General features: G+C 41.1%; 1 protein-coding gene across 1 annotated transcript; it reads left to right on the forward strand.

The window, feature by feature from the left end:
- On the forward strand, positions 1 to 24,617 carry LOC113427018 (ceramide synthase 4-like). Its single transcript, XM_087952814.1, has 12 exons — positions 1 to 69; positions 2,907 to 3,080; positions 6,736 to 6,853; positions 7,982 to 8,100; positions 9,816 to 9,873; positions 10,156 to 10,206; positions 12,186 to 12,278; positions 13,031 to 13,159; positions 14,185 to 14,291; positions 18,891 to 19,047; positions 23,547 to 23,687; positions 23,771 to 24,617. Exons 2-12 carry the CDS (start codon positions 2,911 to 2,913, stop codon positions 23,840 to 23,842), a joined length of 1,215 nt encoding a protein of 404 aa, XP_087808940.1. The 5' UTR covers positions 1 to 69; positions 2,907 to 2,910; the 3' UTR covers positions 23,843 to 24,617.
- Positions 24,618 to 24,889: the final 272 nt, after the last annotated feature.

Below are 24,889 nucleotides of genomic sequence, written 5' to 3' on the forward strand. Positions count from 1 at the left end.
TGGCAAAAGAGCGATCCGAGACCCAGGCGGTGGTGGCAGCAGCAGCAGCAGCAGCAGCAACTGCAACAGGTCTGGCGTTGGGACGGAGAAGAGGGCGGGGCGCGGGGGTGGTATTTAGGAACTCTGGAGAGCATCAGTCCGGGCACCCAAAAGGGGGTTGGAGTAAGCGCTGAGCGTACTTTCCGGGTAGCGGGGCATCAACGCTGTTTGTTGGAGGGGTGGAGGAGAGAAGAGACCCCAGTCCTGAGTTCTCCCAACCAGCCCGAGCAGAAGCGGCTACGAGACGGAGGAGGGCGTCGCTTTCCCCGGCGGAGTTTCCTTTCTCTTTCCCGATTCGGGCTCCTGTTGTGGGGTCGCTCCGGAGAGGGAGTTTCCTTCGGGTTCTGGGTTCCCGTGTGAATCCAGAGAAAGGACGATTCGGTAGCCACGTTCTCCATCCCTTGCAGAAATCCCGTTTCAGAGCTTTCGCCGCTGGACCAAACATTGTTAGTGCAAGAACTTGCCGGACCGTTTCCTCAATTCCCCAAAAAAAGGAAGGGGTCCAGCTGTGAACCCCTTGGTTCAGCTGTGGCAGCAAAATTCAATGTTTTAACATGGGGATGCGGTTCCAAAGGTGGTTTTTGCAGAGGCAACTGAAATTTTCCTTTGAAGACTTTTCGCTTCTCGTCCAAGAAACGTATTGGATGAGAAGTGAAACGCCTTCAGAGAAAACCCAGAAAGTCCAGTTACCTCTGGAGTTGGGACAACCATGACCTGGAGGACTGAGAATCTCTATAGACCTGGGGATGTGGTCTTCCTGAATACTTAAGATGACAGGGCAGATAACAAACAAGCCTTGTGCCCTGTTGCAATCCATGCTCTTTTGTGTCCTGAGGTTGCTTGCACCGCAAGGAGTCAAAGCTTTTCTCTTGATTTTGAACAAAAAGTTTGGCCAAACTTATGGGGTCCATGTAAACCCCAGAGATGTTCTCTCAGTCAACCAGAGATTCTCCAGATACACCTCCTAATACTCCTGCACTTCGGAAGGACAGCTGGGGTAAGAAATGGTGTCTTGAAAGATTACAGATTAACAGAGTTGGAAGGGATCTTTTAGGTCATCTACTCCAACCCCCCACCCAAGCAGGAGAACCTTCACCATTTCTGACAAATGCCAGTCCAGTCTCCTCTTGAAAGCTTCCAGTGATGAAGTTCCCAGGACTTCCAAAGGCAACTTCGGTTCCATTGGTTGATTGCTCTCACTATCAAAAAATTTCTCTATATGTCCAGGTTGAATCTCTCCTTGATCAGATTCCATCCATTATTCCTTGTCTGGCCTTCAGCGTGCTCTGACTATCTGATCATATTCTGCCTTAGTTGTGTGTCCCTCTTTCCATTTTTTTGTACTTGTCCTTTTTGTCTTTCAGTTTGTCAGAGAGATCTTTTGCAGCCATGCTGGTTTCTTCTTGGGTTTCTTGTTTATCTTTCTCAGTGGTATTGTGCTGGCCTGGGCTTTTAAGATCATACTTTTCATAATTATAACATTATGTTCTATTGCTTGTGTTGCGTTATGTTGAATTTATGAGCCAAGAGATGATTTATGAGTCAACAGATGTGTCAAGAGATGAAGTTATGAGTCTTTCTCCCAGCTTGGAATTGAACCAGGTGAATATTTCTTCCAACAATACTATATCCTTAGCATTTCCTTACTACACTGATTTTGTCAAATAAGCAATCGGGTTTGTTTGGGTGACCTACTTTCATCAAACCCATGGTGGCTTCCAGTAATCACCTTGTTCACATCCAGCTGCTCATCTAGAAATCTATTGCTTGTTGACCTTTTCCTGGATTTTCCCAGGTGGTGATATCAAGCTAATTGTAATTTCCTTGATCCACTTTTTCCACTTTTTTGAAAAGTGGAACCCCATCAGCTCTTTTCCAATCTTCTGGTGGGTCCTCTGTCCTCCAGGAGTTCTAAAAGACAACTCCCACTCCTTGTCCATTTCATCCCTAGTGTTAAGAATTAAATCTACTGTAACTGACCCTACTTCTCACTTCCACATTTTTAGATGGCAAAGTTGTAAGCTAAGCATGAGATACATAACCACAGGAGTGTTTCAATAATCCTTGAATTGTCTCTTTCCTGACTTGACCTAACAACATTGCACTGGCAGGAAAAGAAGGAAATGGAGTAATGCTGCTGGAGTAGTTTGGGAAGAAATATCCATCTGGTTCAGTTCCAAGCTGGGAAAAACACATTGGAAACATGGAGGTTGATTGGAAAGAAGGTTTAATGATGAACAGAACCACCTAGGTTCTCGGCAGCTGACCATATGGAATTGAGAGTGGAGGGGTATTTATAGCTTCTCTTGCACTTGAACTTCCTTTCCTGTGCAACAACATGTATTCTGTTGGCTGTTGTCAGATTCCCATGGTGCCATATAAGGGTCATATAGGGGTCATACCTGGGTCTATAGGCAAAGTACAGACAAAGTGTTTGAGCTAAATTTGGTTGAAGTTTGGACTGGTGATGCAATGAAAGGGCTTGTGTTGAAAGGGGCTTGGGCAATTCCTATTGTGGCTTAATGGCTTTACCCTGTGTTGGATCTTGAGTGAGGGCTATTTGCTTATGAATAGAGCTATCTACATACCTGTCTTCTTTCAATAAGCTTGTTATCTCTTAAGTGCTGGCATCTGCTGTGGGCTATGAAGAAAAGAAGGGGGTGCTTTCTGCCTCTAAAAAAACATGTTTCTGCATTTCTCATTTAGGGAAATATAATATTCTGCCTTTTTTAATAGGACCCAAAATATTTCATTCTTCTGGGAGGGGGGTGGGTGCTAACTTTCTACAGTAGGGAGGGCTGAGAGCGGGCCCTCCTTCTGAAAACACTCCATCAGTGTCCCATCTCACCCCCTGCCTTTCTTCCCAGGGAGATGGCTCAGCTCACACAGTGGCTTTTGCGACAGGAATACTGGCTACCTTCAGGGATCACCTGGGAGGACATGGAGGACACCGAGGACGTCCATTATCCCAAACCCCATCACCTCCTGTTCAGCCTCCCCATCACTCTCCTGCTGGTCACACTCCGGTTCTTATTTGATAGGCAAGTTCTTGCATTTGGTGTTTTCAGCTAAAACCAAGCAGTGGTGGAAGAAGAAGGACCCTCCCCCACCTATTTGGGGAGGCCTTTCCTCCCCCCTCTACCCAAATACTTGAAACAGTGGAATGTCCCTTTTGCCCTTAGCAATCATTTTTGATGTACTGAATGTGTAAGGTTGACAAATATGAGAACCAAGGGAAGTTGAATATGACATTAATACGTCTGACATTACTTTTTGCTTGTATTAGCTCCCTAGTCCCAGCAGAGGCACAATTGGGGTCCAATATGAAGGTTGGCAAAGGCCCTCCTGCTACCTGGCTGCTACCTGTTTTTCAACCAGCAAGCATAAGTCTAGGATGACCCCCACCCCAAATTAAACCCTGGCTCTGTTTGGAGTATGGCAACCCCCTCCAAATTTGGCTCTATTTCTGTTTAGGTTATTCGTGCAATGCCTTCCAGAACAGGAGATGGAGAACACAATTTCACCCTGTCAAGGTCTTGGGATTTAAGAGCTGACCAGCAATGAAGCTGATGCAATATAGGCTGATGCAATAAGAATGAATCAGCATAGCATGGGTATTTCCTTTAAGACTGTGGATGGGTTCTACCCCTTTAAGATGTGTTTATATAAAGGCAGCCATTAGGGGGCATGTCCTCTCTCATTGTGTTCAGTATTCATTGCAGAAGTTCTCTGTGCAGAGTTAAGAAGAAGAAAGATTACTTGTAAATATTTTACCTATCATGTGTATGTCTGTATATAATTGTTATATGTAAACCACTGTTAAATGTCCAAATCTCTGTGTGCTGTGTTTTGCTCTTGGCTTGTCTCATAATGGTAGTCAAGCTGCAAATGCTCTGACACACCCAGCCTTGCTAGATGGTGGTTAGCTCTCAGAGAGTCATTGTAGCCACCTGGGTGTTTATCTACATCCTCAGAATAATCACCCCTGCTATTAAATAATGCATTCCGGATTTTATGCTCTTTATCCATTTTCTAAATGTCCTTACAGTGAAGAATACAGAGCAATATGTTTCTTCTCTGTCAGGTATTTAATCTATCCATTTTAATATGTTAAAAGTTGAATTTCTGCTACTGCATATTAATATTATAGGGTTTTTTCAAGCGTAATTCTAATCACTATCATTTAAAAATTATTTCATTCCAATGTAGCTATTTTTATTATTAGTTTATTAGATTTCACCACTTTTTAAAAATCCAGTGTCAGGTTTCCAAGTGATGAAATCCATTTTAAAAGAAAATAACAAAGTCCATCTTCCATGAAGTTTTCTTTTATTTAGGAAAGCATCAAATTGGCAAAGTCCATGGTAATTCCAGATCTGACCCAACCCGGAATTACCCCACAATATTAGAAGTTAGAAACAACCCCCAAAAGTCACATTCTCCAATAGAAGTAATCCAATGTTGCTTGATGTCATAAATCTCCACCTCCAGGGCCCCAAACATGGACAGCTGGTTTCCCACAGGAAAGAAGATCATCTAGCCATAACACTCTCTTTATCTCCACTCCTCCCCCCTTATGAATGTGTCAAGTCTGAAACCCTTCCCCCCATGACTACCACAGAGAAAATAAGGAAAAGAATATATACTTAGACAAACTAAAATGGCTACACTTATGTCAATTTCGGGCTTGACAGGTTGCCCTCCCTCATTGGAAAAGAAATTCCTGCAATGACATAAAATACACAAAGATTGAAATTAGGTTAAACACAATCATACAATGCACAATTTTAAGCTCCTCTGCCACCCACAGAATTCTGTTTTGGCTTGTGTAGATATTTTTCATGGAATCTCCCCACCAATCTATCAGCATTTACTTTCCAGCTATTAAACCAAGTCACTTGTGAAATTGGATAGCCTTTCCAATAAATTAACTATCGTAATTTCCCCCTGAAAATCGTAGAATCCAAAATTTTCTTAACTTCATAATGTTCATGGCCTTCAATGGGCGGAGGTCCTTCTGCAATTCAGGCATGGGAATGAATTCCATCCCAGTATTGATTTGAAAGGGTGTTAACCCAGTACTACTATGTACAGCATTATTATAAGCAACCTCTGCAAATGGCAGCAAATCAGCCCAGTTGGTTTGTTGATAATTTACGTAACATCTCAAATATTGTCCAATAATTTGGTTAGTCTTCTCAACCAATCCGTTGGTCTGGGCATGGAAAGCTGAACTCAGGCCTTGAGAGGATCCAATTGCTTGTATGAATTCTCTCCAAAATTTTCCAGTAAATTGAACCCCTCTATCTGAAATGATTCTGCGAGGCACTCCATGTAGTCTATATATATATATATATGATTCACAACATTTTGGATAATTTTCTGGCTTATGGTAGACCTTTACATGGAATAAAATGTGCTTGTTTGGAAAGTAAATCCACTACAGTCCAAATTACTGTGTGCCCCCACTGTCAGGTAAATCTACTGTAAAATCCATCCCTATCTTCTGCCAGGGCCGGGATGGCTCAGCTACCGGTTGTAATAATACTGGAGGTTTCCTGGTCTAGTTTTCCTTGTAGCACAAGTGGCACAACTCTTTACATAATCCTCAATGTCCTGCTTCATTCTTGGCCACCAAAACTGGCATTTGACCATGTGTAGAGTTTTTAAATATCCAAAATGTCCTGCTTGTTTAACATCATGATTTTTTGAAGTTATGTTCTGTAGACTTGCATTCTTTGCATTAGTTTCATGTGCCTGTTCTTGAATGGATCATGGAACAAGAAAGCCAAGGACCTTTTAAATTTAGAACATAGAATAATAAGAGTTGGAAGGGACCTTGGAGGTCGTCTAGTCCAACCCCTTCCTTGAGCAGAAGACCCAGTACCATTTCAGGCACTTTTTGAAAGCCCCTAGTGATGGAGCAACCACAACTTCTGGAAGCAAATTGTTCCACTGGTTAATTGTTCTGTCAGGAAATTTCTCCTTCATTCTAGGTTGTTCTTTTCCTTGATTAGCTTCCATCTATTGCTTCTTGTCCTGCCTTCAGAATAAATTAACACACACACACCCCACTCTTCTTTGTGGCAGCCCCTCAAATATTGGAAGATTGCTATCATGTTTCCCCAGTCCTTCTTTTCATTAGACTAGACATATCAAATTCCTGTAACCGTTCCTCATATCTTTTAGCCTCCAACTCTCTAATCATTTTTGTTGCTTTTTTTGCACTCTTTCCAGAGCCTCAACATCTTTTCTATATTGTGGTGACCAGAACTGGATGCCATATTCCAATTTAGGCTTTGTAAAGCAGTACTAGAACATTATGTAATCTTGATTCTGTGCCTCTATTAATGCAGCCTAGGATTGCATTGGCTTTTTTGGCTACCGCTGTATACCATTGCCTCATGTTTAAGTGTTTGTTCACCAGGACTCCAAAATCCCTTTCACAATTACCGGCATTAAGCCAAGTTTCCTAGCCTGTACTTGTACATTTGGGTTTTCCTACCTAAGTATAGAACAGGGGTGTCAAATTCTCAGCCTGCGGGCCAGATGCATCATGTGCTGGCCACCCCAGGGTAAAAATGTCATGATATCTCATGTGATGATAATGTGACAATACAAGTTTGACACCCCTGGTGTAGAACCTTACTTTTAACCAGTGTTCATTTGTCTGACTGAAGCTGTTGCCTTTTCCAGGAAAATCGCCATCCCCTTGAGCAAAAAACTGGGTTTGCAAGAAAAAGTGAGGTGGAAACCTTCTCCAAACCCGATCTTGGAAGCTTTTTACACAAAGTGGAGGAAAAATCCCCAAAAGGTGAGTTTCTTCTCCACAGGTTTGCAGGTAGATATCTACTCATCTCACTCTCAGAGGGACAATGGGCAGTTTGCAGCTCAAAGGATAAACTGTCAGGGTTCCCACCAATGCCCTAATTGAGCCTCAGGCCAAGCATCAAAAGAAATCCAGGTATTTATTGGAAGCTTCAGGGTGGCAGAGACCAAATGAAGCCAACTCTGATCTCACTTAATTCGTGCTTTGGCTCTGATCCTATTTTCCCCTCCCCCCAAGATGCATCATAAGTCACATTCCCCAACAAAACAATTTTGCGGGTTGTAGAAGTCACTCTGTCTGACCACTGTGGGTCTCCTTGGAGATGACCTTGATGCTATCAGCTGGAATGTGCTTTGTTTTGACTGAAATGAAAGTTCCTTGATGCAGTTTCAATTCCCCATCCCCCTGGGGATGGGGAGAGCAGGGCAGGAATGCTTCGTGAGTTGACATAAACTTCATACGAAAATAAAATACATCAGTGAAATGGCAGTCTAATACAAAGATAGAATAAAGTAAAAAATGAAAAGGTAGCTGGAGAGCCTTTAAGATATTCATCACTCCCAGGATGCATAGCACACTGCAAGCCCTATACAAGTTGGCAGAGCCAGGTCTTCACACTTTTCTGAAAGATCAGGAGTGGGAGGGCTCTCTGTTTTTCTCTCCCCCCACCATATCCTGCATGTGTATTCATAGCACAGAGAAATTGAGGAAAAATTAAAAATTGGAGTCTGTTGCATTTCTTCCCCCTTCTCTTCTATATTCTGGAATCTCAGGTAACAAGTAGCTTTTTCTGTTTCTAACAGTATCACAGTGTTTCCTAGCTCTTTGTTTGCTTGTGACAATTTATAATTTATATCATCCACTTTTTCCTCTGCTTGTTCTGATTTTCCTCCATTTTCTGGATTCTTTGCTCATTTTTTGTTATTATTTGTTAGGAACTTTCAAGTTTTTTATCCATATTTTAATTTTTTTCTTTCATCTCTCCTGTATCATTTCTCGTTTTCCCCATATCTTTCCTTATCTCACTTTCCTTATCTCATTATGATTTTTTGTCACGGACTCCTGTAGCACCTGTGCAGCTTTTCTTACCTGGTTCTGTCTCCTGCCATTCAGGAAGAAGTCAGTGGCTTAGCCAAACAGTGCGACCTCCAACCAAGACAGGTAGAGAGGTGGTTCCGATACAGGCTGAATCAGAACCGGCCCAGCTTAACCAAGAAATTCTGTGAAGCCAGGTGAGTGGAAACTCTTGGGGCAGAGCAATTCATGTGCGGTCCATGTGGACCAGAGCATCTCTTAGTGCCGAACAGGATCTTTGTCACTGATGACTATACAAGAAGATTCTGAATGATTTATGAAGGATATTTGCGTTGGATGTCCAGTAGGAATATACATATTAATTGGTCAAGGATGCTTCTCTCAAAGTTTCTATACTTAAGAATGGGTTTCTAAGCTTGAAGAAAGTTCATTGGGGAAGGGAAAATCTTTGAAACCAATCAATCCCCTGTGTAGTTGGATTCTTTCAGAAAACTTTGGAGCAGAGGGAAGATGGGAGAAGATGGCAAGGAAGTGAATGGCAGTAGACATAAAGTGGAACTGCTTAATTCATTCTTTGCACCTTTTACCAAAACTTACCAAAAGTAATTCATTCTTTGCACCTTTTACCAACTTACCAAAAGTAGAACCATAAAAACAGACTAGTAGTACATGGCCAAACAGGTAAGAAATGGTAAGAAACACCTGTCCACCCTAGATGAGTTCAAATCACCAGGACCAGATGGTTTACCACCCAGAATTCTGAAGGAGCTGGAAGATGTGATCTCAGAATCACTGAACTATATCTTCAAAGATCCTGGAGCATTGGGGAATTACCAAAGGACTAGAAAAGTGCTGATGAAGTTCCCATCTTCAAAAAAGGAGAAAAAATGGATCCAGAAAATTACAGACCTATCAGCCTGCCATTGATACCTGTGAAGATCCTGGAAAAGATTGTCAAGCAATGAATCAGGGAACACCTAGAGGCAAGCCAAATTATAACTAGATGCCAAAATGTGTTTGTCAAAAACATATTATGCCAAACAAATCTTATTGCATTTGATAAAATGACTAAATTAGTGGACCAGAAAAATGCTGTGGGCATAGTATGCTAGGACCTCAGTAAAGCACAGATAAGGTGGGCTTAAGGAGTTACTAAAAGGATGCAAATGACCAGCTGTCTGCAAGGAGTATAAATCCTTTTATTCTCCACCATCCAGTCAGAGCTGAAGAAGCTTCTTGGATGAAAAGCAAAAACGACTTCAAAGAAAAACGAGAAAGTCCAATTACCTTTTGAAAAAAAGCACCTTTGGGACGACCATTACCTGGATGATTGAGAATCTCCATAGACATATGTTGGGTATTTGTGACTGGTGATGCAAAGTAGGGCAATCATTTGGTGGATAGACAGTCATGTCCCTTCTGTGATCCAGAACCAAATTAGTATTCTTTCTCCATTCAGATATGGATGGAGAAGCTAAACAGAGTCAAATATTTGCAGGAGAGAAAATCCCAGTGTTAAGCATAACTGGAAATGGGGAAACATCTCAGGAAAGAGGAGTGCTGGCCAAAAAAATAAAAGATGCATAGATGCCTCTATGATATAACCAGAAATTGAGCTCAACTTGACAAAATCTTTATTTTCAGTATTTACAGAACACATTCAGGGAAGGGAAGAGATCTATTCAACTGTTCTAGAGATCAGAATCTGGACCAAGGGGTTCAAGTAGAAGAATGATTAAAGGGTGGAAATGTTATTGTTTGCTCCAGAAGGTGGAAGTGTTGCTCCAGAAGGTGGAACTGTTGGAACAATCCTCTTTAAACTCGACTTTGAATTCCCTTCTAGCACTAGAAGCTCTGGATCTCCCAGCCTGTTTTCCAGTTCCCTGATGCATTTTTTCTTATTGTTTTCCAGCTGGAGAACTGTGCACTCCCTCATTTTCATCCTCATGGGATTGGCTGTCCTTTACGATGTGAGTGCCAACTTTCTCTACTTCTGTTGGTCATTGTAAAAAAAAAAAACCCTAGTCATATGTAATACAGGTTGTGACCTTCTCTGCCTCCCACCTCCTAACATTTAATGAAACATTTTTGATCAGCAAAAAAGGGTCCATTTTTCAATTCTTTCCAATATCTTAGTGACTACAGTTGCTTTGTGGTCTCCTTTCTATTCCATTGTCCCCTTCATGTCAGGTTTAAAGAAGTGTTGGTGGGCTGGTATGATGCAATTCTTAATGAATGGTGTCTCCTTGCAGAAACCCTGGTTCTGGAACATCCGCGAATGTTGGGTTGGGTACCCACTGAAGGTAAGTTATCAGGAGACATTCAAATTAACATTTCAAGCGGAAAATGTGCATCAGTTACTAATCCCTTTTGCAAAAATAATATGAAAGTGCAATCCATCCCACCTTGACTTTCCAAACATGACATTCATCCAAGCTTTAGGAATTCAATTCTTTCCTGTTCTTGCAGCTGAAAGGGAAGTGATTAAGCAGCGATAAGAAATACCACATGAAGCCAAGTATAAGGAAATCATCAGCATGTCCTGGGCAAAATCATTGGACTTTTCTGACTTTCCTAGCTGACAAATTTATCATCCAAAAGATGGAGGAGGGAACTAGAGTGACAGCTATCTTGGACTTAATTAAAATGAATAGGAATGATAATGCAGGCACAAGTAATAGAACAAAGACTATTGAGCTGATTTTAACAAACTAAGAAAGATAAGAGGAAGGATTCCATGGATGGAAATTATAGAGTGAAAACCAATTCATGGTGCTTGAAAAATTTAGAAAAACAAGGTAAAAAAGCCCAAACAAAACCAATGCCACAGAGAAAGAGAAACAAGAAGCTCAAAATGATATCACCATGATTGAACAAAGAATTCTCTTACAAATTGAGAGACAGAATGAACTAAGAAGAAATGTCCTGACAGTTAGAACAATTAATCAGTGGAACAACTTGCCTCCAGAAGTTGTGAATGTTCCAACACTGGAAGTTTTTTTAGAAGAGATTAGATAACCATTTGTCTAAAATGGTATAGGGTTTCCTGCCTAAGCAGAGGGTTGGACTAGAAGACTCCAAGGTCCCTTCCAACTCTGTTATTCTAATGTAGTATCATCTCCTCCTTGTTAAGGTAGAACAATGTGGGATAGACAGTATCACTACCAGATGGATTTGCAGTTGGCTGACCAACCACACTCAGCAAGTGGTCCACAATGGAACAATGTCTAGATAGAGAGAACCATGCAGTGGTGGCACCTCAAAATATTGTCTTGGTCCCAGTGCTCTTCAACTTCTTCATCAATGACCTAGATGAAGATATGGAAGGGGTGTTCATCAAATTTGTGAATGACACTAAGATGGGGGGAATTGCTAACACTTGAGATACCATGTCCAATTCTGATTACCATGATGCTAAAAAAGATGTTGTGGCCCTAGAAAAAGTGAGTGAAGAGTAACAAATATGATATGGCGTCCAGAGGATAAATTGCATGACTAATGGAACTACCTTATATATGTTTAGCCCAAAGGTGTCAAACTTGATTACATTCTGGGCCACATCAGGGGTATGTGTGGTCTTGGAGGCTGGGGTAGGCGTGACCAGCTTAACGTCACTCATGTTGGGATTGCCTGTGATGGCCAGAGCACTCTGTCAGAAAAAACAGCCCTCAAGCTCTATTTCCAGCTGTAACAGCCTCCTGCAACCCTCTGCCACCAAAACCAGAGCTAGTGGTGGCCCTCCTGAGCTCTGTATCCAACTGCAATGGCCTCCTACAACCCTTTGCCATTGGAAATGTAGCTAGTGAGAGCCCTCCCAGCTCCATTTTCACTGGCAGAGGCACCATGGGCCAGTCCTTCACTTTTTTCAGGGCGGCCCTGTAAGCCAGATCAAAGCAACCCATGGGTCAGATTCACCCCGTGGGCCTTGAGTTTGACACCCCTGGTTTAGCTAATGAAGAGAATGCTGATGGGAGACTTGAAAACGGTCTACCAGGACTAGAAGGGTCATCACAGTGTAGATTTATTCTCTGCAACACCTGAGGGCAGGACAAAAAAAATGGGTCTAGAAAGATCCTTTTCAGACATGAAATGTTAAGAGAAGCCCCTTGCACATGGGGGCTCTCTAGCACAGTATTTCTCAAACTTGACAACGTTAAGACATGTGGACTTCAACTCCTAGAATGCTCCAACCACCACGAACACAGTACTGGATATTGTCTTCACTTCGGAAGCTGAGAATTGGGATTACATGACACCATTTATCTTCATTTATGCTTTGCAGCCTCTCCATCTGAGCCTTTATGGATACTACCTCTTGCAATTCTCCTTGTATTTGACCTTAGTTATCTCAATGCCTTTTGACGTCAAACAGAAGGTGAGTGAGCTCTGGCAGTAGAAATGTGGTCCAGCTGGTCGGAAAACTCCATTCAAATTCCAGAAGGAAATGTGTCTCTTCCTTTTGGTGCAGTACCAGCATTTATGCCTTTTGGTTAATTTATGTGGCAGCCCATCTGGCCAGTGCAACTCAGGTCGTTCACTTGAAAACTCCACAACTAATCAAATGAAGAGGAAAAGTAAAACAAAAACAAAACAAAGGTGCTAGTTTGGTGTATCTTAAGATGCAAAACTATATGCTACAAAAGTTATTGTCAGTATGACCTTTAAGTACATCATAGGGCAACAATTTTTGAACTGGGGTACCTCAAATGGGCTAACATATGGAATGCACCCAAAATCTGGAAGCAATGAACTTCTGCCTGCTTTAGAGCTCCTGGCTGCTGCTGCACTGCTGTGCTGTTAATGAGAGTATATGATCTTCCTTTTCAATTTTGTGTGACAGTTTCCCAGCCAGTCTCACAATCCCTTGCTACATTCCTCCACCCAGCAGCAGCCATATACCTGTTTGCTGGGAAGGGGAAGGGGGAAGGGTAGGGAAGATAAGGGAAGGGAGGATGGATTTCCAATACTTTTCACAAGATTCTCAAAGGTAAGGAAATATTTCTGAAACAATGACTCAGCAGAACTCAATGTTGTCTACTTCCACTCAAACCCCTTCCCTATAATGGGATGTATGGGCCCCTGAAGGAGCTACAAAATCAATAACCCAGTTATCTCCTCTTCCTGCAGGACTTTAATATGATGATTGTCCACCATGTGATCAGCATGTTGCTCATTGGCTTCTCCTATTGCGTCAATTTCATCCCTATTGGTTCACTTGTCATGATCCTACAAGATGCTCCCGATACTCCGATGTATGTAAGTTAAAGTTCAGGAACACTCTTCCTCTTGCCTAAGATACAAAAAAATGAATACTTTCTTCCCCTTTCTTTCTTTTTGAAAAAAAAAACCTCGTCCAATTTTTTTGGGAAAGAAGAAATAAATCTAGAAATTTATACCAGCCTTCTCTTGCTTGCGGTCTGCCAGATGTGTTGGGATCAGCTAAATAATTGATGTCATAGTCCCAATCTGAAAAGCTTGTTTGAAGGTTGAAAAAATAATAATTCAGAAAAAGAAGCAGCCTGAAAAAAATTGGGGCTGAAATTGTTTTAAATTTTAGATATCCAGTTATAAGTTTGAAAGCACGTTTGTTCTGTGTTCAACACAAAATGTTTGGAAATGAGCCAACCCTCACTTGTGGGTGACTAAGATATCCCCATCTGGCTTTGCTTGCAAACTGGTCCAGGTTTCTCATTTTTGTATTTTGCAAACTACAATTTCCAGGATCCCAGTGGGAGATAGAATACAGGTCCTGCAGCTTAAACTCACAGAAATGTGCCATCATATTCTGAAAGTCAAGTGTTCTCACAGCAGGAGCCTCAGCCACTCAACAATTTCTGTCCCAAAGGTGCTTTTTCAAGAGGAATGGGGAATGGAAGCATTTATATTCCTTGCAGACAGCTGGTCATTTGCATTATTTTTGTGAGCCATTAAGCCCACCTGGATGTTTTTCTGTGTCCTCAGGGTCACCTGAGTAATCCAAATATATGTGGAGCTTTCTTGGCTTCAGCCAAGTGGCTCAACCTCTAAGGAGCCTCAACAACTTGCTAAAAGGATGCAAATGACCAGCTGTCTGCAAGGAGTATAAATCCTTCCATTCCTGACCATCCAGTCAGAGCTGAAGAAGCTTCTTGGATGAGAAGTGAAACATCTTCCAAGGAAAACCGGAAAGTCCAGTTGCCTCTTGAAAAAAACAAAAACTTTTGGGACAGCCATGACCTGGATGACTGAGAATCTCCATAGATATCAACAGTTACTGTTTCTTTTTCTCTCTTTTTCCCCAGGCTGCAAAGGTGTTTAAATACCTGAAGTGGCAGAAAACCTGCAACACACTCTTTATCATTTTCTCAGTGGTATTCCTCTTTAATCGTGCCATCGTTTTTCCTTACAAGTATGTTTCAGGAATGCATGCAAAAAGGGCGGGAATTTGACAGCACAATTGCAGTGCCATCTTTTTGTGACATTTCTCCTCACATCTTTGGGAACCTGGTGTTTTTTTTTCATATTGTGATGACCAAAACTGGATGCAGGATTCCAAGTGTGGCTGTAGTAAGGCTTTGTTAGAACCACTTTATAAAGCCTTATTACAGCCATAATTGGAATTCTGCATCCAGTTTGGGTCACCACAATATAACAAAGAAGATGTTGAGACTCTGGAAAGAGTGCAGAGAAGAGAAACAAAGATGACTAGGGGACTGGAAGTTAAAACATATGAAGAACGGTTGCAGAAATTGGATATGTCTAGTCTAGAGAAAAGAAGGACTAAGGGTCCTTCCAATATCCAGTCTTCCAATATTTGAGGGGCTTCTGCAGGGGTGGGATTCAAATTTCTTAACAACCGGTTCTGTGGGCATGGCCTAATTTGTGGGTGTGGCTTGGTGGTCATGTGACTGGCTGGGCATGGCTTGTATGTAAATATTATAAATATTTATATTAATATTGAATTTTTTATAAAAAAGAGCAACTTTTACTCAAAATCAGGCAAAGCAGGCAGATAGATTGAGTTGCTCACAGAATCACAGATTCATTCAGAGATCTATGAGATCAACTACCTGAGTCTGTCACATAAAATTTGCTTGCAAGCAAACCTATAAGCTTTGCTAGAAAGCAAACTCACAAAATTAACTCACAACACATCATGTATGTAAATATTGAATTATTTATATAAAAAAGAGTAACTTTTACTCAAAATCAGGCAAAGCAGGCAGGCAGATTGAGTTGCTCACAGAATCACAGCTTCACTTAGAGATTTTATTTTTTTTATTTTTTATTTATTTTTGTCAATTGCTTACAAGATAATAGGTATAAGTAAAAACATAGTTATGAATACATGGATACATATAAGAAAAATAAAAATAAAAGAAACAATAGGACAGGGATGGTAGGTGCTTTGGTGTGCTTATGCACGCCCCCTACAGACCTCATAGGAAAGGGGTGAGGTCAATAGTAGAAAGTCTAAGGTTAAAGTTTTTGGGGTTTGGGGAAGAAACCACAGAGTCAGGTAGAGTATTCCAGACATTGACCACTCTGTTGCTGAAGTTGTATTTCTGTGTTTCTGCCATCGGCTAGCTGAGTCTGCACTGCTTCAATGCTAAGGAAGGTTCGGCTCTGCTTAAAAGCAGAGCCGAAGATCTAAAGATTAGCTAGAAAGCAAGAAATCCAACCATTTCCTGATTTCTAGCATCTAAATTTCCCGGCACAGCAGAACAGCTGATGGTTGGAAAAAGGAAAAACAGCAACTTAGCAGGCAAGTTTGCCAGGTAAGGAGTGAGTGGGTGGGGAGATTCCAAGCTTGTGTAAACAGCAACTAGAACAAACACACACAGTATTAAGGACTGAAACAAGCTTCCCCAAACCCTATGGGAGTCAACTATTCCAGGATGAGATTTCTTCTCCCCTGACTCCCTTGATTTCTCTCTTAGTTTATAGGGCAAAATATTCATGCAAACCAGGGAAGTAAGATTCACATTCCAGGTTGGTTTGGAATGGTGCACCTAGCAAAGAGTTCCACAAACAGGGTACTGACCTCTGTAACAACTCACCCTTTAAAAGAAAAGCATACTTTTGTTCCTCCAATTCTTATATAACCGTTTTAATCTAGTAATTTGAATAAAACACCACCAAGTAATATAAGAGGAATTTGAATCCTGTGGCATTCATATGTTGCTCAACTGTAATTCCCAGGACACCAGGACACCAGACTACTGGTGAGGGGTACTGGGAGTAACATGTAGAGTTATCACAGGCTGACTATCACTATTCTAAAAGATCAAACACATTATTTATTATAGTATACAATATGAATTCTTCATGACTCCTATATGTTTTTTGTATAGTCATATAAACCAGTATTTATATTTTTAAGAATATGCTAAAATCACTGTAGTGTTTTTCCAGTCAGGATACCTTGTAATATTATTCTTATAGGTTAACACTACCTTCAGAAATAAACTCTTGCATATTAAATGGAGTTCCTTCTAAATTTATATTTCATTTATCCTATCCTTACTCCAAAAATAATACATATTTATCTATGTCAGAACAGGCAAAGCTATGGAACATGTCATAAATATTCTCATAAAATGGCAGGGATAAGCATAAGCAACTAGGGGATGAGGCAAATGATGAAACAAGAATTAAAACATCATGACACAAACCCTGTGACTTATGCAACTGCACAATATGTTCTGTCACAACAATTTGTACTAAAATGGCTAGGTGGGTGGGAGTCACAAAATATCTACAGAATCCAAACTGCTAGCATTGTACCAAATTGTCCCATTTGCCTATCATTAACCTTCTTCCATCCCCTTTTTGTTTTGTTACACAAAACAGAAATATTTCCAAAAAAAGTTCTGAATTGCAGCTATACATTTTATATTGTTTTTCCTACAAACACTTATGTGACTGAAATAGTATTCAAAGGTTTTTCTTGTGGATGATGCTAAGGGCTGATGACTTGCTCAACAACATTTTAACTGTTTAAATTAAAAACAATCAGGGCAGAAGTATTCAGGGGTGGGATTCTCTCTTTCCCCCTCTCTCTTCCCCCTCTCTCTTTCTCCCCTTCTCTTTCCATCTGTCTCTTTTTCTCTGCCCCCTCTCTTTCTCTTTCTTTCTCTTCCCTCCCTCTCTTTCTTTCTTTTTCTGTCCCTTCCTTTCTCTCTCCCTTTTTCTTTCTCTCTTGCTCTTTCTTTCTCTCTCTCCTTTCCTCTTTCTTTCTTGCTCTTTCTTTTTCTCTATCTTTCTCTCCCTTCCTCTTTCTTGCCCTTCCTTCCTTCCTTCTCTCTCTCTCTCTCTCTCTCTCTCTCTCTCTGTCTCTCTCTCTCTCTCTCTCTCTCTCACACACACACACACACATGTGGGTGGCGGGAGAAGAAGAAAGCAAACAGCCCTGGAAGTTCCCGTCCTCCCTTTTGGATCCCCTCCACTGCTGCTTGCTTCTCCTGGGTGGTGGAGGGGCTCCAAAAGGGAGGGCAGGAACTCACGGGGCTGCCTGCTTCATCTGGAGGTGCTGGGTGGAAGTGGCAGCTATGGGAAGCAAGGAGGCAGCAGGAGAAGAAGAAAGTGAGCAGCCCCGGGAGTTCCCGTCCTCCCTTTTGGAGCCGCTCTGCTGCTGCTTGCTTCTCCTGGGTGGCGGAGGCACTGTGAAAGGGAGGGTGGGAACTCCTGGAGCTGCTCATTTCATCCAGTGCCACCGCCAGCGGCAATGGTGGCAGAGAGCCTTGAGCACCCCCACCCCAATCCTCTCAAAGGAACCAGACCTCCATGTGCACCGCAGCCTCCATGTGGTAAGGAGATCTGGGAGAGTGCCACATGGAGGCTTAGCCAGCCAGCTGAGGCTGGGAATGGGTGGGACAGGTAGGTAGGCTGGGTAACACCCGGAAAGCCCTGGAGATGGCCGCAGGAGTCCCGAGGAGCCCTGGAGATGGCCTTGGGAGTCCTGGAGAGCCCTGGAGACAGCTGCAGGAGGCTTGGGGAGGCCTGGGGACAGTGTGGGAAGGGCCAGCGTGACTCACAGGCTTATCTGTGAGCCGGCAGATCAGTGAAGGTTATGTTGCAGTGAAAGGCAGGCAGCAATGGCTGCCCTGGTGGGCGGGCAGAAGCAGGCTGCAGGCATGTCATGCAGGTGCACAATGTTGTACATGTGTGAAAGGGACTGACCAGGCAGGGAATGGGGAAGCGGGTGGAGAGGGGTGGGGCCAGCCATAGGCCCGATTTACTGGTTCTCCAAACTACCAGAAACAATAACAACCAGTTCTACCGAACCAGTGCAAACCGGTAGAATCCCACCCCTGGGTTCCTACAAAGATGGGTGGGGTGTCAAACTATTTTCCAAAGCACCAAAAGGCAAGGCAAGAAACAATGGATGGAAACTAACTAAGGAGACAAGCATTCATAGAACTAAGGAGAACTTTCCTAACAGTGAAAGCAATCAACTGGTGGAATAGCTTGCTGTCAGAAGTTGTGGGTGCTCCATCACTGGAGGCTTTCAAGAAGAGACTGGGTGGCCATTTGTCTGAAAGTCTGAAATGGTATAGAATCCCCTGCTCAAGCAGAGGCTGGGCTAGATGACCTCCAAGATGCCTTCCAAGCCTATTATTCTATGTTCTATCTCAGCTTGTAACTGCTATGAACAAGTAGAAGTTTCAACCTGCATGGAACCCATCAAACTTCCAGAGTTGGGAGGCTACATCCATTTCGTGCCTAAGCAGGAGGTTGGACTAGAAGGTCCCTTCCAACTCTTCCCTTCTCTTCCCTTCCCTTCCCTTCCCTTCCATTCCATTGCATTCTAAATCACTGTTATTCTCTATTAAAATACTTCCTTTTTAATCAATTTTGGCTAAAGCCCTTCAGATCATCTGTTCTTGTTTTGAAGCTCTAATGAATATCCTGAATTCCTAACACAATTGATTATCTCAGCCTTGAAAAGTACTGCGAAGATAACCCATTTTCCTCTTTCTTTTTCCATCCCTTCTCCCTCCTCAAGGATTCTCTACAGCACATTTTACCATTTGGCAGAGGCCCATGAGCCTTATTTTGGCTACTACTTCTTCAATGCCCTCCTGATGCTCGTGTATGTTCTCAATGTTCTCTGGTCCTGCGTGATCATCCTCATGCTTTATAGGTTCCTGATACATGGCAAGGTATGGGCAGAAATCGGGCACTCATGAATTGGGCACATGGGAACAGAAGGCACATGTTGGGGTGGAGGGAGAAGACCACCAATTACCATATTTTTCGGACTTTAAGATGCACTTCCGCCCCAAAAAGGTGGGTGGAAATGTCTGTGCAATCACCTCCGGGTATCCCCGGCGTCCAAAAACGGGCCCATTTTTGGCCTCCCAAGCCCTCCATGCACCCCATTTTTCAGCCTCCCTGACACTGGGGAGGGCAAAAATGGGACCCACAGAGGCAAAACACTATTGTTTTCCTCCTCTAAACCTACATGTGTCCTATGGTCCAGTGTGTCTTATAGTCCAAAAAATATGGTACTTTCGTTTAACCCTGCTTCACATTTGTTTTTATTCCATGTTGAGTCTGATACAAGATTCCTGGGCTCTGTTCGTATCTGTGATAGGCGGGTGAGAATTGGAATGGAAGAAACCACATATGCTCAACCATGCTCCCTAGTCAAAATAGACTTTTAGACACAAACACTTACATTACCACATATAATGTAAGTGGGATCAAAACAGTGGTGGGATTCAATTTTTTTTACTACTGGTTCTGTGGGTGTGGCTTGCTGGGTGTGGCTTATTGGTCGTGTGACTGGGTGGGTGTGGCCCAATTTAGCAGTCCATTTTGCCAATTACCAGTCCATTAAACAATTCACAGCAGCCCCCTTTTGCATTCTGGCAAATAAGCTGAGCTAATAAACAACAGAATAAAGGAGAGGTGAGAGGTAAGAGCAGGGCTGAGTGGGCGGGGCCAGTCACAATTTTCCCTACCGGTTCTATGAACCACTTACATTTTTCCCTAGACTTTCACCCAAACCGGTCCAAACTCCCTGAATACCATCCCTGGATCAAAACCATTGCAACACCCAGTCTATAGGGTGCCCCATTGTCACCACTGGACACAACCTGAAAATCCTAAACCCCAGGGGGTTTTTTTGGGTGGGTGGGGGGAGGAATATTAAATATTAAAATAAGGGATCCTGCTACCCTCCCATCTACAACAGCCAAGCAGGCACACTAAAACTCTTCAGAAAGTTTTCAGGGTCACCGAAAAGACTCTATGCTGCAGCATCTCAATTTCAGGTCCCTGTGGCAATTTGTTATGGTGGGCCACCCACCTTCATTTTCATGATAAAAAATGGGCCCCCAAAATGTACAATCGAGACACTGGCTGTGTTCTAGTGGGAGTCCAACTGCAACCCCCTCAATCCCAGAGCATCAGGAGAGGAGAAAGACCATGGATTTGGTTTTTAAAGAGATACCAGAGGTAACGTGGATATCTCAAGCTTGCAGGGAATTCAAGCCCCCATGCCTCTCAAACATTTAAATTAATTTTTTGTATCAATTACATTTCTTTCTCTCTTTTTTTGGACAAACTTTATTAGTTTTTTTTTTAAAATATAATACACAAACAGACAGAACATAGGATGTAGTAACATAAAATATCCTTTCTAAAAGAAGCAAATAAACCATCTTATTTAAAAAGGAGATAATTCCAAATTATCACATTTCTATAATTTAATATATTTATCTTATCTAATCAACTTCATATCTTTTCCAAACTTCTCTTTATTACTCCCTTTCCTTCTATTTAGTCATATTTCTTCTACCTTGTAGTTATATTAGTGCTCTTCCACATCCTGTCAAACTTAAACAAACATTACACAAAACATAAAACTTCTTTTTGGAAAGCGGCTTACCCCGGGTTAACTCTTTTTATACAGACATCAATCAAAGTTTATACTCACTTAATATACTATCTCATATCTTATTTAACATTCTCTATTTTCCATACATTTTCTCTCTCCTACTCATTCTTTTAATTCTATTTTATTTATTCCATCTCAATTTAAATAATTATATTTGCATCTTTGGTCTGTTTTCTTTCAATCACCTATTTATCCTTTCTATCTAATACAATATTTCTCCTGTAAACACAGATTGAAGTATGACAACTTTTTATCTTTCCCCTAAATAACACTTAAAATAATACATATTTTCCGTACTGATTCTGCTCCGTACATTCTAAGTATTACATTTCAAAATAATAAAACAAACAAATAATATTGAATTTAATAAGTAATAATAAAACTAAGAAAAATGAAAAAGGAATATTAAAATTATAATATAATAAGAACAATATTTCATAGAAAATTAGATTCTATTATTAATTCTTAAACAATAAAAACAATATTTCATAAGAAATTAAACTCTATAGTTAAATCATGGCTTCCCTTTAATACATTTTTAACTAATATAATATTTTGATTTTCTAACTCAGCTTCAAATACTAATGTCTACAATACATTCTTATGTACTTTTGCAGAATCATTTTTATAAAATTATCTTATCCCTTATCTCTGAAAAAAAATCATTTTTTAGCATCTTGTTTAAAGCCTTTATGACTTCTCTTTCCTTTTTCCCTTCCTTTCTTATCCATTCTAGCTTTTTGACCCCCCCCCCATCTCTCAAATTTCACTCTCTTAGTCTTCCCTCTCTGTTGTATTTCTCTTTTCTGTTGCTTTCTGACATCATATCGCTTTTTCATCTCATTTTTCTTTTTCTTGGTTGCTTTTTTAGATTCTAAGTTCACCTTTTCCTTGCCCCCCTTCCGCTTTTCTTCCTCAACTAAATGTGTTTGTCCATTAAAGATGGCTTCTTCTCCTTCCTCCCAGCCTTCCTGTCGTTGTCGTATTTCTTGATAGGTAGAGATCGCCATTTCTAAAAAGTGAAAAATAGATCCAGAAGAGCCCTTATCTTCTTCTTTCAGTCTTTGAAATTCCATTTGTAGTCCTTCAAAAGATAATGCCATTTTTTTTCTTTCTTTTTTGAAGCGACCCTAATGTCTTTAGTCACTTTTTTTTTAAAAAAAGAAAAAATTCACAGAAATCCCAAAGTCACAAAGCAAACCAAATCAGAACAAACAGTTTCATTTAGCACTTTCTTCTTTCTATATTTTCACCTCCTAGGGTAGAATTCAAATACACAGTTCCAAGATGATCTTCTAGAAGTCTTAATGCCTTTTATTCCTGTTCTTATAGGCTGAAAGCAGTCTCCTTCAGTACAGTCTTATAATAAGTCTTTATCTCTTCCCTTCCCCTTGTAACAAATAGAAAGAGTTTTAAGTTTTTAAATCCAATGTCCAGAAATCCTTTATCCCTTGGCTTTAAATTTCAAATTGAATTACCTTCGGTGCCCAAGTAGATTTTCCAGATCTTCATCTGCTATTTCTATGGGAAGGGAGAGTGAAGAAAAAAAACTTTCCCTTGACAGCTTTCTTCGCCGCTTTCCAATCTTCTTTGGGAAACAATGTATCCTTCAAGCAATTCAAGCAATTCAGTTTCCAGGGTATTTAAGAGCTTCTTATTGTCCCAGTTAAGCCAGCACTTTCACTTTCTCCTGCTTCCTCCAGCACAAATCTTACCCGGCTGCAGGCTTCTTTTTGGCGGCCATTACTGACCGCCGCTCCACCACCTTGGGAAAAAGGGGGTTTTCCTGCTGGGGAGGGGGTCTGCGACACCCCCAAACCCCTGTCCGGATCCCCTCTCTCTTCGGCTGCCTCTACAGGGCAGCCATATCCCCTAGACCCATTTGGATCGGGGGCACCTTGGCGGCGAGCGCAGCAGGAATCGCGGAGAGTCACGAATTCCTGCCGCCGCCAAAGCCACGCAAAACCCGAAGCCCATCAATTACATTACTTAATGCTTAATATACATTGTGTTGTCTGGGTATTCAGTTTGCTTAACAATACATATTACATTCTTAATCTCCACCTCTTTTTTCCAACCACTGATAAAATAAATTCTGTGTTTGATAATATTCTGTAAATTATTTCTGTTTCATTTTTAATGTCAGTCTGTCCATTTCTGCACATTCTAGTATCTTCTTAATTATTTCTTCATCTTGTGGTATATCTTCATTTTTCCAGCATTGAGCAAATATAATCCTCACTGCTGTCAAGACGTGCAATATTGAATACATACTTTTTTATTAAGTTTATCTGAAGTTATACCTCATTAAAATAGTTCAGGTTTAAAATCTAAATAATTTCCAATCATCTTTTCTAACCATTTATGTATTTTTCCCCATTGTTTTTTGCTTTACCACAAGTCCACCGCATATGATAATATGTGCCCGTTTTTTTATTCCATTTTCAACATTTGCTAGACGTATTTTTAAACATTTTACCAGTGGTCAGTGCCATCTATAAAACATTTTATATATGTTTTCTTTATACGAAGTTGCCATTAAAATGGCCTCTTTAACATTTTGAAGCCCCTTCTTCTAAAGAGCCATGGGCTTGCCTGTATGCCATGCAAAACATAGCATGTCCCTTGAGTTGTACAAAAGATAAGCATCTCCGATGAAAAAGGCCAGTTGTGTGTCCCCAAAAGGGTTTTTGCCCTCTGATGGACTCCAACTAAGCAGGATTGAAGAGAGGTGACATCTCTGTTTCTCTGTTGTAGTTGGAAAAAGATGCACGGAGCGACTCAGAAAGCAGCGAGGAAGACGATGTGGATGAAGAAGAGGATGTGGATGAAGTGGACCAGAAGGCAAAACAAAAACACACACAAAACAAAACAGCACCATTGTCAAGGAATTGCACAGTAGGTATCCAAATAAAGTCATAGATACTGACACAAACCTGTCATTTTATATAAATTAATATGTTTAATATTTGTATTCACAGCGGGCAGGGCTGTCACAAAGAGGAGGTGGTCAAGCTATTTTCCAAAGCACCCGAAGGCCAGACAAGGAATAATGGATGGAAAGATTCAACATAGAAATAAGGAGGAATTTCGACTTCCGGTTTGAGCTTCTTCAGCGACAGACCAAAACCTCATCTCTGCGAGGCTTTGATCCGTGCTCGCTGCTGGAGCATCCCAAGCCGGCTGGTTTTGGGGCTAAGTCACCCCGTAGAGGTGGTGGAGTGGGGGGAGACTGCCAGCAGGGTTGAGGAGAGCCACAGACCGAGGTTTCGGTCTGTCGCTGAAGAAGCTCAAACTGGAAGTCCAAACTTAAGGTATATATTGAAGTTTAAATAAGAGTTGAATGGATGTAATTAAAAGATATAAAGGTATCATACTCCAATTAGTAACTACAGGAGAAAATTTGTTTAATGAGAAAAGATAATATGAAATTGAAACAGAACAGACAAAAGTATAAATATAATGATTTGAATTGAGATGAGATAATCAAAATAAAATTGAGAAAATTAAAAGAGGGGAAAAACCATATAGAAAATGTAAAATGGTATAAGATATGGAATAGAATACAAAAAGGAGCATGCAATTGAGTTTTGTGCCTGTATAAAGAAGTTCAACCCGGGACCATGCTATTTCCAAAAAAGATGTTTTACTTGTATTTTGTGTGTGAAAACCCAAATAAAACTTTATTAAAAGAAAAAAAAAAGAAATAAGGAGGAATTTCCTGACAATGAGAACAATCAACCAATGGAACGGAAGTTGCCTTCAGATGTTGTGGGAGCTTCATCACTGGAAACTTTCAAGAAGAGACTGGTCTGCCATCTGTCAAAAATGGTGTAGGGTCTCCTGCTTGGGCAGAGGGTTGAACTAGATGACCTACAAAGTCTCTTTCAAGTATTGTATTCTACTCTACTCTACTCTACTCCACTCCACTCCACTCCACTCCACTCATTTTTATTTTTATTTATATTTCATTCCTTTCTATTTCTATTATATCTATTTCTGCTCTATTAATTCTATTCTATTCTATATTCTATTCCGGTGATGGTGAACCTATGGCACGTGTGCAGACCCCTCTCTGTGAGCACATTTGTGGTTGCCAG

This window comes from Notechis scutatus, chromosome 1 (assembly GCF_049901735.1).
Source record: "Notechis scutatus isolate UNSWTSFEM ecotype Mainland chromosome 1, rNotScu1.2, whole genome shotgun sequence".
Lineage (NCBI taxonomy): Eukaryota > Metazoa > Chordata > Lepidosauria > Squamata > Elapidae > Notechis > Notechis scutatus.

What these genes read in the sequence shown, in the direction of transcription:
- LOC113427018 (XM_087952814.1), top strand. Translation starts at nt 2,911, where the DNA reads ATGGCTCAGCTCACACAGTGGCTTTTGCGACAGGAATACTGGCTACCT. An exon ending in GGTTCCTGATACATGGCAAG is followed by an intron (nt 19,048 to 23,546) that starts GTATGGGCAGAA and finishes TCTCTGTTGTAG; the next exon opens with TTGGAAAAAGATGCACGGAG. An exon ending in CATTGTCAAGGAATTGCACA is followed by an intron (nt 23,688 to 23,770) that starts GTAGGTATCCAA and finishes TTGTATTCACAG; the next exon opens with CGGGCAGGGCTGTCACAAAG.